General features: G+C 38.3%; 1 protein-coding gene across 1 annotated transcript in view; it reads right to left on the bottom strand.

The window, feature by feature from the left end:
• Positions 1-1485: 1485 nt before the first annotated feature.
• CD79A (CD79a molecule) overlaps positions 1486-14595 on the bottom strand; it is a 43229-nt gene continuing 30119 nt past the window's right edge. The window contains exon 4 of the mRNA XM_044079429.1: positions 1486-1907. Within this exon, the coding sequence (XP_043935364.1) occupies positions 1794-1907 (114 nt within the window). The 3' untranslated portion in view covers positions 1486-1793. The remainder of the gene's footprint in view (positions 1908-14595) is intronic.

Genomic DNA, 14595 nt, shown 5'->3' with positions numbered 1-14595 from the left:
CATTTAACACCAAATTGATTAACTGGGTTGCTTGCTCCCGATTGGTTCCCATCCATCTGTTACCTAGGGAACCAGGTGGTTTAGGATAGACAATGTCTTTTGTATAATGTTTTAAATCTCTGTTAAACTTTTTGATTTTCTTATTTAAAATATCTTTACATTATCTATCGATGTAGCTGAAGATGTTAAAGTAATTTTGTTCATAGGACTGAAACAATAAATTGTCACAGACTTTTTTATCTAGTTCATCAACTGTCTGTGATAATTTTTCTAATTCAGTATTGTTATATTTAATCATGACTCTCATAATGTCACACCCAGCCCAGACAAAAATCATGTGAAGCTCCCTTAACATTTCTAGTTTATGGACAGAGGGCAAGTACAATTGTAATAGTAGAAACATGGTCTACTTAGCTAAATGCAAACAATGCCCTGCTTTTTATGTGGGAAAACATCTAGGAGGTTAAAGGATCACATTTATGAACACTGTCAAGATATTAAGAAACAGAAAAGTACTACTTTTTAGACATTTGACTGTTAATGTGAAACATTCTTTTCAGTATCTTATTATAAATAAAATTGAAAAAGATGTGCAGGGTAGGGTTGTGAATGAAAACCTAGATATTGGTAAACTAAAATGGCAATTAAGGCTAAATGCAACAAGTTACCCTGGTTTGAATGAAGCATTGTAAATTAACCCTGTTTTAAGGATGAAGCATTTTAATACTAGATGATTTTATTGATTAATTGGGTGAGTTGCCTTTTTGTCGTGTTTTTATGGATTACAGAGAAAGGTGTTGGCTGTAGTATCCACATGAAAAATAGTGCTGTATAACATTACCCATATGGAAAGCAGGTAGAACAATGCTACTGCTGAAAATACTGTGAATGAGTACCGCTCCTCACATACTGCAAGAAGTACCATAAATACAACAGTGACAAGGGGCAGGTAACACTAATCAAGGCCTAATGGATAATGCCGTCCTAGGATGGAATGGATATGCCTGGAATCACATAAATACAGAAAAGAACAACTGACAATACTCTGCAGCAAAGAAAGGATGAAATATGGTACTCAAGTATAGAAAGGTGATATAGCTCAAAGGCTGATAAGACATATATGTAATGTTACAAAAACAGCAGAATTGTAATAAGCAAATGAGAGACAAAGAAGATCAATAGTGATCAATAGTGATTTAGTCTTTAAAAATAAACAGGGTTACAATGTTTTGTATGTTTGTAACAGAATGCACACACACACACACACACACACACACACACACACACACACACACATATATAGTTGTACAGTTACACCCTACAAAGAAACAGAACAAATAAAAAAATGTTTCTAGCATTTCCTGAACTACTACAGAAATCCATGATGCTGCAACTAAAACTTAATTGTTGATAAACAACTAGAGTATAAAGCAATGAATCTTATTTTTAATAATAAAGTCAAAAGAAGTCACTTGCACTGGCAGGGGACATGAATTTTCCTACAAAATCTCACATTTCATTGACACATGTTCAGATCTCGCCGTCTGAATTGTGCAAACCCTAGTATAAAATACAGGAAACGGCATAAAAGTGTACAGAAGAAACAAGTCATTATTCAAGAATGCAAGAACAGAAAAGGAAGGGAAAACATTTATCTAACACATAAGTGGATAGATAATGTTGCTGTGATAATTGAAAAGCCAGGTACTTGTACCCTGTGGTACACATGAAAATGCAACATTGGTATGCAAGCATGTTCCTTTCATAATCAGACATAGATCATTGATGCATTGTCATGGTTTCTCCAGCTGGATTTCTGAGGTATGGAAGCTTCCAACATCCTGATATGTGCCTTGCAATCCTCTGGAGATGTCCTCATACATGGATCTCTCATCCAGATTCAGGCCCTGTAACAGCAAAAGAGATGTATTACGAATATACATTTAACATTGTCAAATAAGCCAGAATATTGCAAAGCAAACTAGGCAAATTCTGAGGATGTTCTTTAATCCAGTATCCAGTGCCATTTTGTTTGCAAAATATGTTTGTTAGTTTTCCTGCATGTCTACCAGTAACATCCACATCATTCCTGAAAAGGTAACTCATGACTGATTAGTTCTGGTTAGTTAACACAGTTCAGTAATAATAATTTTGAGATGATAAATGTCTAATGTCTGCCATTGATTGGCTTTCTGAACAGACCCAGTTCCCTTCCTTTTTCCCATTCCCTGCCAGGATAACATTAGCTCCCCCCACAACCCTGAAAAAGTAAAGCCAGCATTACAAAACAAATGAATGAAAGTGCACTGCAAACGGTAGTACACATGGGAAACCTGTGGCACACATCATAAGTTACTTCTGAGTTACATTGAGCTACCAATTAATTGTACCTAAAATCACACTTATGCCATAAGGCATCAGATTTTATTGTGACCTTCTCTCAAGCCATCAGAAATAGCATGAGCCTTCTCTAGATAATAAGATGGCTACAGGTTTCCCCACAAGACAAGAAAAACATATTCCGAATTATACATCAGAAGTGAAATAGCTTTAGTATATGCCTTAAGCAGTACACTTAGCTCAGCAAATTAGTCCGCTGCCATTAATTTGCAAGTAAGTAGTTCTCTCTTTTGACTGACTGCTATTCACATTGGTCTCACCTAAAAGCACAACATAACATGGTTAAGGAGAGGTGAATTTAAACCAAAAGACAAAAAGTTAATATTGGCAGCCCAAGATACTGGACTGCATACACATCAGTTTCCAATGTCCACTGAACATGTGGGAAAAACAGACAAATGTAGGCTTTGTAAAACAGAACAGGAAATAGTCACACATTCTGTGATATACTGTCAGAAAGATTGTATACTGAAAGTGGCAAGACTACTGCACTGGGGATTTTGCAGACATTTTAATATTGAAGTAGCTGGAAATCATTAAAACATAAGCCACAAAGCATTGTAGAAAATGATGAAGTTTATATCACATGAGATCACCCGTTACCAAAAGTTCAAAAAATAAATGTGAGAAAATCAAATATAGTAGTCCATGAAAAGAAGACAAAAGTAGCATTGATCATAGGTTCGTAGGAGGTTACTAGGCTATTGGCCATAGGGCCTTTATATGCCTAGCCATGTTATACCCTTGTTCCCTTATTGACCCAGTTTTATCGTCTATATTTGCAGCGTGAGTCTATGATCAGTGCCAACTGCCCTTATCCAAGAGGGACATAGGTGTCACCCCCGGGGGTACATTTATGGTATCCCATCCATTTGTCTAAATTACGCTGAAATAGGGTCATTGAGAAGCTCTGTTTTACATGAATTGGGTGTTTGTTCCAGAGGAATGGCAATCTCAAGGAGACATATCTGTCTCTCTAGCATATCCTGTTAATGTCACAGGCTAGGTTAAGATCCCTAGAGCAAGTGAATCTTGTCCCATCTGACTTATGGATGTGCAGCATTTTCATTAGGGCAGGGTCTCAGACTGTTCTGTAGGCCAGGCACAAGTCACCTCTCAGCAGCCTATAAGATACAGAGTACAATGCCAGGGCCTTCAGGCTGTCCATGTAGGCCATGTGTTGAAGGCCCTGAATTTTCTTGGTGAGAAACCTCTGAAGTCTCTCCAGCTGATACAGGTGTATGGTGAGGTACATACAGAAGGGAGTGTTGTACTCTATTAGTGGTTTGATGAGGGGTGACTATAGGGGAGTTATAACATCCTTAGCTCCAAATGTGATGCCCTTACTTATGAGATGTGCAACACAGAAGGGCTTCCTTACCACCGTGGACACATGGTGATTGAAGTTAAGGTTGCTATCAACCTCTGTTCCCAAATCTCTCACCACAGGGTTTGAGCTAAGGGGGTACTGTTAATATTGGAATTTTAGGGCCTTCCCATTTGCCAGAAGGGATGATAATGCATGTTTTGCATTTAGTTTAATTCTGTGGCTTTGGCACCAATCATTTGTCTTTATAAGTCCTTTTTGTAGTATGTCAACATTGTTAGGGGACTCAATGATTGCACCCAGTTTGCAGTCATCAGTGAACTTGGTAAGCCATAGGCTATATATTTTTGCCTGGACTTCTAAGAAATAGATCCCAAACAGTAGGGGGCCTAGCATAGATCCTTGTGGTAGACCACTGGTAACTGGTCTGCTGGTACAGGTGGAATCCCCAAGTTTGAATGTATGTGTTCTGTCGGTGAGCCAGTTGGCTATCCATCTAGTGACATATGGATTAATTCTCAGCTGGGTAAGTTTCTCAATGATGCCTAAGTGTGGGATTGTCTCAAAAGCTTTGCCTAAGTCAAGATAGGCTGTATGTACTGTTTTGCCTTCATCCAGGACTTTGGAGACATTCTCAAAGAAGTCCACCAGGCTTAATAAGCATGATCTACCCTTAACAAAGCCAAATTGGGTTGGGTCAAGGGTCTGAAGTCACCTCTGTCTTTGTTGATAAGGTCCATGATGATTCTCTCCATGGCCTTGCAGATAAGGCTGGTTAAGCCTATTGGTTTATAGTTCCCAGGGTAAGTTGATGGACACCCTTTGTGCAAGGGAATTATTGTTGCTGTTTCCATGCTGCTGGGCCAAAGCCAGTACTTAGACTGTGGTTAAAGATAGTGCAAAATGGTTCCCCTAGGTTCTGTTTTAGACCATTCAGTAGGCAGCCTGGGATGTTATCTGTTCCCATAGAGGCTGTGTTTTTAGCCATGGAGAGTGTGGTTATGACCAGCTCTTTGAAGATACAAGGTAGAGGACTCATGACAGGTATGCTTTGGTATATGTCTGGTGGAGACAGACAGATGAAGTTTGTGCCAAATCGGTCTGCTAGCAGGTTGACGATATCCTCAGGGTCAGTATAAGTGGTACCATTCACTACTAGTTTGGCACAAAGCTGGGCCTTCCCTTTTAGATTTCTGATGCAGATAAAGAATGTTTTATGATTATCCTTAGCTAGGGTTGCTAGTTTAGTTTGGTAATTGGCTACAGAGGACTTTACAAGATATCTCATTTGCTTGTTCAAGCTGTGGAGGGTGTCCTTCCTCTACTGAGTCAATTCCCTCTTGTTCTTAGACATTAGTTTTTTCCTCTTGTTGTATAACCTAGTTATGCTTGATGTCCACCAGGGTGGCTTGTTTTTGTCTAAGGACCTTGTTTTGATCAGTTCAGGTACAGCCAAGTCTATACATTTGTATAGGTGTTTATACACCTTTGTATAGGAGTCATTGTTGACAGTGGTAGCAGGGGGGTTGAAACTATTTATGCCATCGTTTAGGAGGCTGTAGTTTGCTTTGGAGAAAATTTTCATCCTTTTTGCTCTTGCGGGGGTGGGTCAGGAATGATCGTTACTCCAAAAGAGACGGATCTATGATCAGACATTACCAGGGAGGGCAACACACAGGGGGTAGTGCAGAGATCCCCCCTATGTTGGTGAGTACTACGTCTAGGACACTCAAGCCCCTTTTGGGGGTGCAGACTATTTGTTCTAGAGCATTTGTATTAACAAAGTCCAGGAACCTTAGGGTGAGCTTGTTTGTGCTCATACATTACTCCCAGTTGATGGAAGGATACTTGAAATCACCCAAGATCAAGATGTTTGGCTGTATATTGAGTGACTCAAGTAGGTCCAAGTAGGTAGAGTGGTTCTCGTGGTTCATAGTGGGGGACCTATAGCTAACAATGATATGGAAGGGAGTTTTACCTACAGTTAATTGGACTTGGAGTAGCTCTAGGGATTCGTACTGTTTTACCAATCTTGAGGTGTACTTTTCTTTAATGAAGATGGATACACCTCTGCATTTGGTTCTTTCATGCTTGTTTTGAATATGAATGTTGAAATTGTTCCACCCAGTGACTATAGTGTCTTATGCAGGGAGAGACACAAAGTTATAAAATACCAGGATTTGCTGGCAGAAACGAGGGCAATGTGGAAAAAGGATATCCAGACAGTACCAATAGTAGCAGGAGCAATAGGTCTTATAAAAAAAGAATTCACAGTCGTATTTAGAATAGTGCCTGTTTGGACCTCTTCAAGAGGAACCTTGACAATTGGATGGGAGAAAGGAAATTCACTCCAGGGATCACGTCAGTTGCCCTGCTAGACAGGGGTCCAGGAAAGTAAATAATGTGGGAAGAAATAGCCAGGGAATTGTTATGGCTAGGCTTGTATAGGCCCTGGGGCTGATAGCCTAGTACCAACCTATGAACCTATGAACCTATGAACCTATGTTACCAATACATGTAACTCCATATGAATTGCAGAAGGAGTCAGTACTGGGCACATTGCAGGTGCTGCTAAGAGCATGTCTGGCTAACATCAAAGACTGATGCAATACTAATTTCATGAACTTTAATCACACTTTGACTTAGAAATGGAGTCCATTCCCCATCATGGTATTAGAAACCCAAAATACTTGAATAAATTAAAATGACAGAACATAACAGTCAATGTTTGAAACAGCTAGCATTTTCAGACATGCTTGGGTGTTCCCAAATGAAACTGAACCCCTTCAAGGCAGACAGAATGAAGGTATAAATTATGTAGGTCCAGGTCAAGCAACAGAATCAGAAATAAACAGTAGTGGCCTCCTGAGTTTCAAGACTGACTTCTTCCTATCTTCAAAAGCACTGTGAAAATGAGCAAACCTATCCAAACCTAATATGGTGTAGTACCTCTGCCTACATACAGATAACTATGTGCATTGGTATTACTTCATTTCTCCATTTTTCTCCGTCTCATCGCTTACTCATTACATCCTTACTAGAATTCATTGCTTCCCATCCCCACTCCAAACAAGGAAGCCCCTGGTGTTTTTTTAAATTTCTAAAGGATTAATCTTCAGTCCAATGTTATAGAGATATGCATGTATGTATGTATATGTGACTGTGTGTGCGTAGATATGTCAATATCTATATATACAGATAAACACACACATATATGAATCAGTGCACTACACTTCACTGATGTGTCTTTTCGTTTATGATTGAAAAAGCCAGTACAGCTGATCGAAAATTATCAGTTTTTTTACTAAGAGATAGCAACACTGTGGGGATCAGGAAAAATGTTCTTTCCACACTATAGTGTGATCTCAGAGTTGGATTATATAATTAGCAAGGGGGCTTGCCCACTGCAAAAAATATTTTTTTTACATTTTCTGATCTTTAGTGGACCGAAGTTTGTCTTGGTTGATCATTTGTGGATCAAGGATGTGCATTTTCAATGGAAGGTTACTGCAGTTTAATTAGTCAAGTGACTTTTTTTGTTTTGATTCACACCTGGTCAAATTTCAAATGTTACAAGAATTTTGGTAGTTTTCCCTTTTCTCTACTATTGTGCGATCTCAGGGGTAGCATATATAAATAGCAGGGGGGACTTTTGTTTTATTTTTTATATACTTTAGACAGCTTGTGTAGTTAGTAAATCATGTTCAGCAACATTGATATCAATGACTTGGCTACTCAGCAGTTCTACTACACTCATACACATGTGTACATAAACACACACAGACACACACACACACACACACATACACACACAGACACACACACGCACATGCACATGTATACACACACACACAGACACACACACACACACACACACAGGTACCCACACATGCACACACACACGTACATACACACACAGACACACACACACACACACATATATATGTGTGTGTGTGTGTGTGTGTGTGTGTGTGTGTGTGTGTGTGTGTGTGTGTGTGTTTAGATATAGAAAAACTTCTAAAACCACACGAGAAGGAAAATAAAAACAGAGCCGGTGTTGAATGCTTTCATTCTTTAATTGTAACAAGAACTTCAGAAAAACATCTTTAAAATGAGTATGAAACTGGTAAGGAGTACAATAAATATCCTTGTTGGTGCAAAGTAAGCAGTTAATAAAATGTGAAAAAATCTTTAAATTAGCTGTAAATGATAAATACAGCCTTTGAGCTAAGGCAAGTCAAAAGGTAATAAAATGTTACATACAATCAGTTAATTGTTTTAGTGAACCTGTAAAGTCTTTGAAAAAATAGGTAGTGGTGATGGGGTTACCTCCATCACAGCAAAGCACACTTAATATTCAGAGTTTTATTTAGACCTGGGAAAGTCTCTGCATTGAGGAATAACTGCCACTTAAACTCATGAAACTCTAGTGAAGTATCCACATCTCCATAAAGTAAATCTACCTGTTCTAAAACTAGGAATATGAATTCCTGGAACCCTGTGCGTACTTGATTGTGTTTACCTAAAGCATTGTTTGTCTCTTTATTACGTATGGCTGCAGTGTTATTTGATACGGCTTCACAATTTCCTCAATGTAATATCCCAGTTTTTATAAATAATGTCTCAAACCAAGTAAAATGTAAACTAAAGAAATAGGTAATGTTTAACAGGTTATCTAAGCCATCTTAAAGTAGATTTGATATTAAGAGATTCATTCAATCTTGGCTGGGAATCTTCATTAAGTAGCAGCTGCCAGTTTAATTCATGCACCTCTAGTAAATTGTCCGTGTCACCAAAAAACAAGTCTTTCTGTTCTAGCACTAAGAATTTAAATTGAACAAAACCTGGGCATGACAAACTATGTTTACATAAAGCATTTAAATGGTCACATTAAGTATAGCTGCACAGTGCTCTGTAATATGGCTTGAAACCCCTCAGCTCTCACTACCCATTTGCTCGGACCACAAGGAAATAAGAAACATCATTTTAAAGAACAGGGACATTATTTCAAATAGCAAGGATATCACTACTATTCTTGGACCTATACCTGCTTTTTCATATTAAAAAACAAAGTCCTTGCAAGCATCTTTTGAGCACTCAAATAAGCCCTTTCTACTGGAACAATCATGTAATTCTGATAAACCTCCAGGCATGTACTCTTGCAACTTATGTGTGGTCAGTGACTACATACATGTTGGTTCACAATACCAGGGCCAGCGTTAGCTGAAATGGCGGCCTAGACAAAGCAGTGGTCCAACGCCCCTTAAGCCCCATCCACACTATACTCATGAAACACACATTTGAGCCACACCCACAGGAAGTTCACTCCCCAAGAAAGCAACTCCAGTCATTTCCTTCAATTATTTAAATGCATAGGAAGAAAAGATACCTCAACACACTTATTCGTTAAGCTATTAAACTGACTAAGGGCTCTAGGTGCAAATGAGTTAAGTAACTACCTTTGCTACTTATTTTGTACTTTAAATACCAGAGATGGACCATGGGCAAATAGGGCCCTAGGCAGGGTAATAGATCACTCCCCCTCAGATAGCCCCTCCTGCAGCAACCCCCTACCTGCCTCAGCAGCAGCCTCCTCCCCAGCCATTCCAGTGTTCCATTACTTGGCTGTTTCTCACCAGTTACCATAAGCACTGTTCAAACGTATCAGTGTGCATACTGCTTTCTTATTTACTTCTACAACGATTACAGATATTGAAATAAAATAGCACAAACACAAATAGCCATTAGCTAAACAAACATAGTCTAGCAATGAAAACAGACTTAGCATGAGCTGTAAACATCTTTCCCTTTGAAACTCACGTTCATTGAAACTGCATGAAAACCCATATTCATAGAAAATGCATCTGGCCAGTGCAGGATTAAGTTTACCTTTGAGCTGTTTTCAAAACAGACTCCTTGCACACATTTTTAGGGCCACGCATACATGTATTTGTTCTTTGATTCACCTTCCTTATTATATTCCTTGTATAATCCAGCACCACTTGTTAGAATGTGTTTTAAATTTGTAGTTTTAAACATTCTTTTAATAAACAATGAAACAAAATGTATGAACCAATAATGACAGAACTACCCATTTCAGAAAATTTCAGCCATAAAAGGACATCAGACTTCTGTCATTACAATCCACCAATATCACTCAGTACCCACAATCTCTGCAGAAGGAAAATCATCTGAATAATTTCACATTGAAGAAATCTGTAACTAATCAAGAGGTTCCTGCTTGCAAACAACTTCACATCTCAATGTTTCATCTACAAATTCAGTGCCTGCTGCCCTTGAAGAATTAATTGCCTATATCACATTTAAAAAAAATGGTACGCTGGTAATATAATAAGAAATGACTAACAAACTGACAAGTTCATAGTTACTAGGCATCTCATACACAGGAGGACAGACTCAGGAGTGCAGAACCCCTATCCCCCTTAACATGCACCATGCAATCCACAATCAGAAGGGCACTGCAATATCAGCACTTCGTCTACATGGTGTGGGAGTAGAATCCACAGCCTTCTGCACCATAGGCAATTATGTTACCAATACTGCTTTCAAATTCTACAGCACAGTGTGCCATTTCATAAACAAAACAGTTAGTTGCACAGTGAAAACAGACTTAGCATGAGCAGCAGTAAACTGTCTTCCTTCAAAGCTCACAATTCCATGAAAATGAGCTGAAACTCATAATCCCTTAAAAATGCACTGAAACCCCTAATTCCCTGAAAATGTACTGAAACTCAAACTCATTTCTGTCAGCAACCAAAACGGAACTGGAAGCAATGAGAATAGACTCAAAATAATATTCACCGTTTATTGTAAGCGCTTTCGGCTTAGTCCTTACTAAGCCTTCTTCAGACAAACAGTGGATACAGCAATGTTAACAGCTTAAATACATTCATTAATTAATTGATGATTCCTAATTAAAAGGGAAATACTCACTAGCTAAAACTTTAAATATAAAAATCTTAATAAACCCTTCAAAACAAATCTAGAAATCTCACTACTCTAGCAAAATGCAAATACCTAAACTTGTATATTAATTCCACAGATTTATTTCTTTAAAGTCATATATACATTAAATAATAAATCCTTATAAAATGATAACAAATACTAATAAATGCATTTATTAGTATTTGTTATCATTTTATAAGTATTTGTTATCATTTTATAAGGATTTATTATTTAATGTATATATGACTTTAAAGAAGTAAATCTGTGGAATTGTTAGTATTTGCATTTTGCTAGAGTAGTGAGATTTCTAGATTTGTTTTGAAGGGTTTATTAAGATTTTTATATTAAAGTTTTAGCTAGTGCCCTTTTAATTAGAATCATCAGCACTGTAATGAATGTATTTAACCGCTTGCTGTTTGTCGGCTACCCGATGAGTCTCTCATTGGCCCAGTTCTGTTTTGTTTGTTTTTTACCAGTCTTCCTTTTTTTGCAATTCATTTCTGTCAGCAGTCTGATAGTTGGTGTACAGCAGTGGTTCCCAAACCATTATCAACTGAGACCCACTTTTGAAAACAGTAATTTTTCATGACCCACTACTCATGTCCGCATGTGTGCATGTAAAACACGCATGGTCCTCCTTAAAGGGGAAGATACCGCCACCACAGAGTGTTTTGGGGGGATTTAAAGGGGCCATTTAAACTATTCTCATACTTTAATTAGCAGAGCTAGATCATGGTCAAATGGGGCCCTAGGCAGGGTAATAGATTGCCCCCCCCCCCGCTAGAGTAGCCCCTCTTGCAACAGCTGCCTCCCCAGCCATACCAGTGTTCCATTACTTGGCTGTTTCTTCCCAGTTGCCATGAATACACATGTATGCTGTTTTACTTACTTCTACAATGATTACAGATATTGAAATAAAATGCACAAACACTGATAGCCATTTGCTAAACAATACAGTCTCACAATGAACACAAGAATTAGCATTAGCACTAAACTTCTCTGCCATTAAAACCCACATTCAAATAAAATGCATCTGACCAGTGGAGAATTAAGATTACGTTTGGGCTATTTTCAAACTATAGGCTCTTTGAACACATTTTTGTGTCCATGCATGCATGTGTTCTTTGATTCACCTTCCTGATTGTATTAAATTATACTCCTTATACATAACAAAGCACAACTTGGTAGTGTGTTTTAAATTTGTAGTTTTGACCATTTTCCAGTAAGGAATGAAACAAAATGTATGACCCAGTAATGACAAAACTGCCCATTTCAGAACATTTTATTCATAAAAGACCACTCAGACTTTTGTTACTACAGTCTACCTGTATCAGTTATTAAGCACAATCTCTGCAGAAGTAAAATTCATCTGAATACTTCTACATTAAACAGATTTGTAACTTTTGAAGAGGCAAACAACTTTAGATTTCAGTGTTTCATCTACAAGTTCAGTGATTTCTGCCCTTGAAGAATTAATTGCTGCCTACATTACATTAAAAAAAATGGTAAACTGGTAATATTGCAATAGGGAATGACTGAGAAACTGACAAGTTCATAGTTACTAGCCATCTTATACAAAGGAGGGCACCCTTAAAATGCACCAAATAATCTATAACTAGGGCATTACATACCATGCCTCCATACCTCACAAGAAATCTGAACAAATCTGAGTACAAGAAATCTGAACAAAGCCTAAAATAATGGGTGGAGGCCCCCAACAGGGACAGATTGTAAATATTGCTCTTACAGACGTAGAAAGTTGCAAGAATAACAACATTTGTCTTAGCATGCAATTTTTGAAGGAAATGAAGGCTGAAACTCAAATGTATGACATTTAGTTATTTCAAACCTTGGTGATTTGCCAGAAAACCACAAATTTTATGAGGAATAGGCCAAAAATATCAGGCAAAAATTTGAACAGCTGAGACGTATGCATGCCTCTCAACCTCTTTGCAGGAAATCTCGACAAAACTTAAAATAATGTGAATGCAATGACTGAAAAATTAGGGATAGATTTTAAGTATTGCTCTTTTTAACTTAGAAAGTTGCTACAATAACAGGATTTGTGGTTAATGTGCATTTTCTAAAGGATATGAAGTCTGAAACTCATATATATATATATATATATATATATATATATATATTTATTTATTTATTTATTTATTTTACATTTGTTGACCGGGCTAGTCTAGCTGGATACATGTCCATTTTCAGTAGAGGCCCGGGGAGAAAAGCTCCAAAGAACAGAGGTAGATTAACAAAAACATCAGAAGATAAAGTAATTAATATTACATTCATAGTCAAATAAAACAAGTAAAAGGGTTATACAAATTATTTAAAGAGGTAAACAGACTTAGGTAGATGGACTAACATGGCTACATTGAGGACCCTTACGGGTTTGGATTGGGTAGAGGCTAGGTAGGCCTGGGATGTTTGCTATTAGTCTGGATTAGAGCAAGGGCATAGCCATTGGGACTTTAGGAGATCTTTGAGGTGTTTTTTGAATTGGTGGAGAGAGGTCATGTGTCTTAGGTTGTTTGGGAGGGCATTCCAGGATTTGCCAATAGAATTGGCATAGAGTGCTTCACCTCCCGAGTTGTTAGATTTAATAGTCTGTATTTGTAAGCTTTTGGATGACCTAAGGGATGTAAGGTTAGAGTAGGGGGTAAGTATTTTGTTCAGTGAGGGGGTTTTGTCTGGATAGTTGATTGTTTTAAATGCCTCAGTGAGTTGATTGAGTTTGAGAATGTTGGGTAGTTCTAACCATTCTAGTGTCCTTAGATTGTGGCAATGATGTGTGCGATAGGGCATTCCTGTTATAAATCTGGCTATGTGGTTATAGGTTGTAGATAGTTTGTTGAGCTCTCTTTTGTTAAGGAAGGAGAATATCGGGGAGGCATACAGGAGTGTGGAGAGGAGGTGGGTCCAGGCAATGGTTAGTTTAGTGTGTGGGGTTAGGAAGTTCTTAATTCTATACATGGACCCGAGTTTCTTGTTTACCGACTTAATGGTCAGGCTGACATGCGTATCAAATTTAAGCTTGTGGTCTATGGTCACGCCTAGTAGTTTGGTGTGGGAGACAGGGTCGATTATGGTCCCATTATTGGAGGTCACGTGGAAGGTGGGGCGGTTGGTGCTAGGAGATTCATTTCCTTGGGGGGTAAAAGGAGTGGGGAAAAACAGAAGTAATTTGGTTTTGGACGGGTTAAGTAAAAGTTTTAGTTCCAAGAACCATTTTTCAACTAAGGAAAAGCAGTTTTGGGTTGCGACTTGGAGTTTGGCGAGAGAAATGTCAGAGCAGATCAGGGTGGAGTCGTCTGCATATTGAATACAGGTGGCTTTGGGAATGATAGAGTGTAGACCATTTATAAATATGGAGAAAAGAAGAGGACTAATTCAATTTTATATATATATATATATATATATATATGGGTTCCATACACTAGATCGAATTTTCACTAATTCGAAATAGTGCATGGAATGCTCACTGCAGCGAAAGTGCATTTAATCGAAAGTGCACTTACGCGAAGTTCAGTACAACGAACGGGGGTTGTACTGAACTTCTGTGCAATGCTCATGGACCTTAGGGTTAGGGCACGGGTCATAGTAAGGGGATAGCTCGTAAATCTATCCCCTTACCATGACCCATCCCCTAACTCTAAGGTCCGTGACGACTGCAGCGCAGTGAAGGACATAGCAAATTTCCTCCACTATGGTGCGATAGTCATGGACCTTAGGATTAGGGTATGTGTTAGGGTAAGGGGATAGCTTTGCTAACTATCCCCTTACCCTAACCCATGCCCTAACCCTAAGGTCTGTGACTATCGCACCATAGTGGAGGACATAGCTTGTTTTTTTTATGTCCTCCACTGTGCTGCGGTGATTTAGGTGAAGTGCACTTA

This window comes from Protopterus annectens, chromosome 8.part0 (genome assembly GCF_019279795.1).
Source record: "Protopterus annectens isolate FY-2018-M chromosome 8.part0, PAN1.0, whole genome shotgun sequence".
NCBI classification, from domain to species: Eukaryota; Metazoa; Chordata; order Ceratodontiformes; family Protopteridae; genus Protopterus; species Protopterus annectens.
This window is presented reverse-complemented; position numbering and strand designations above follow the sequence as displayed.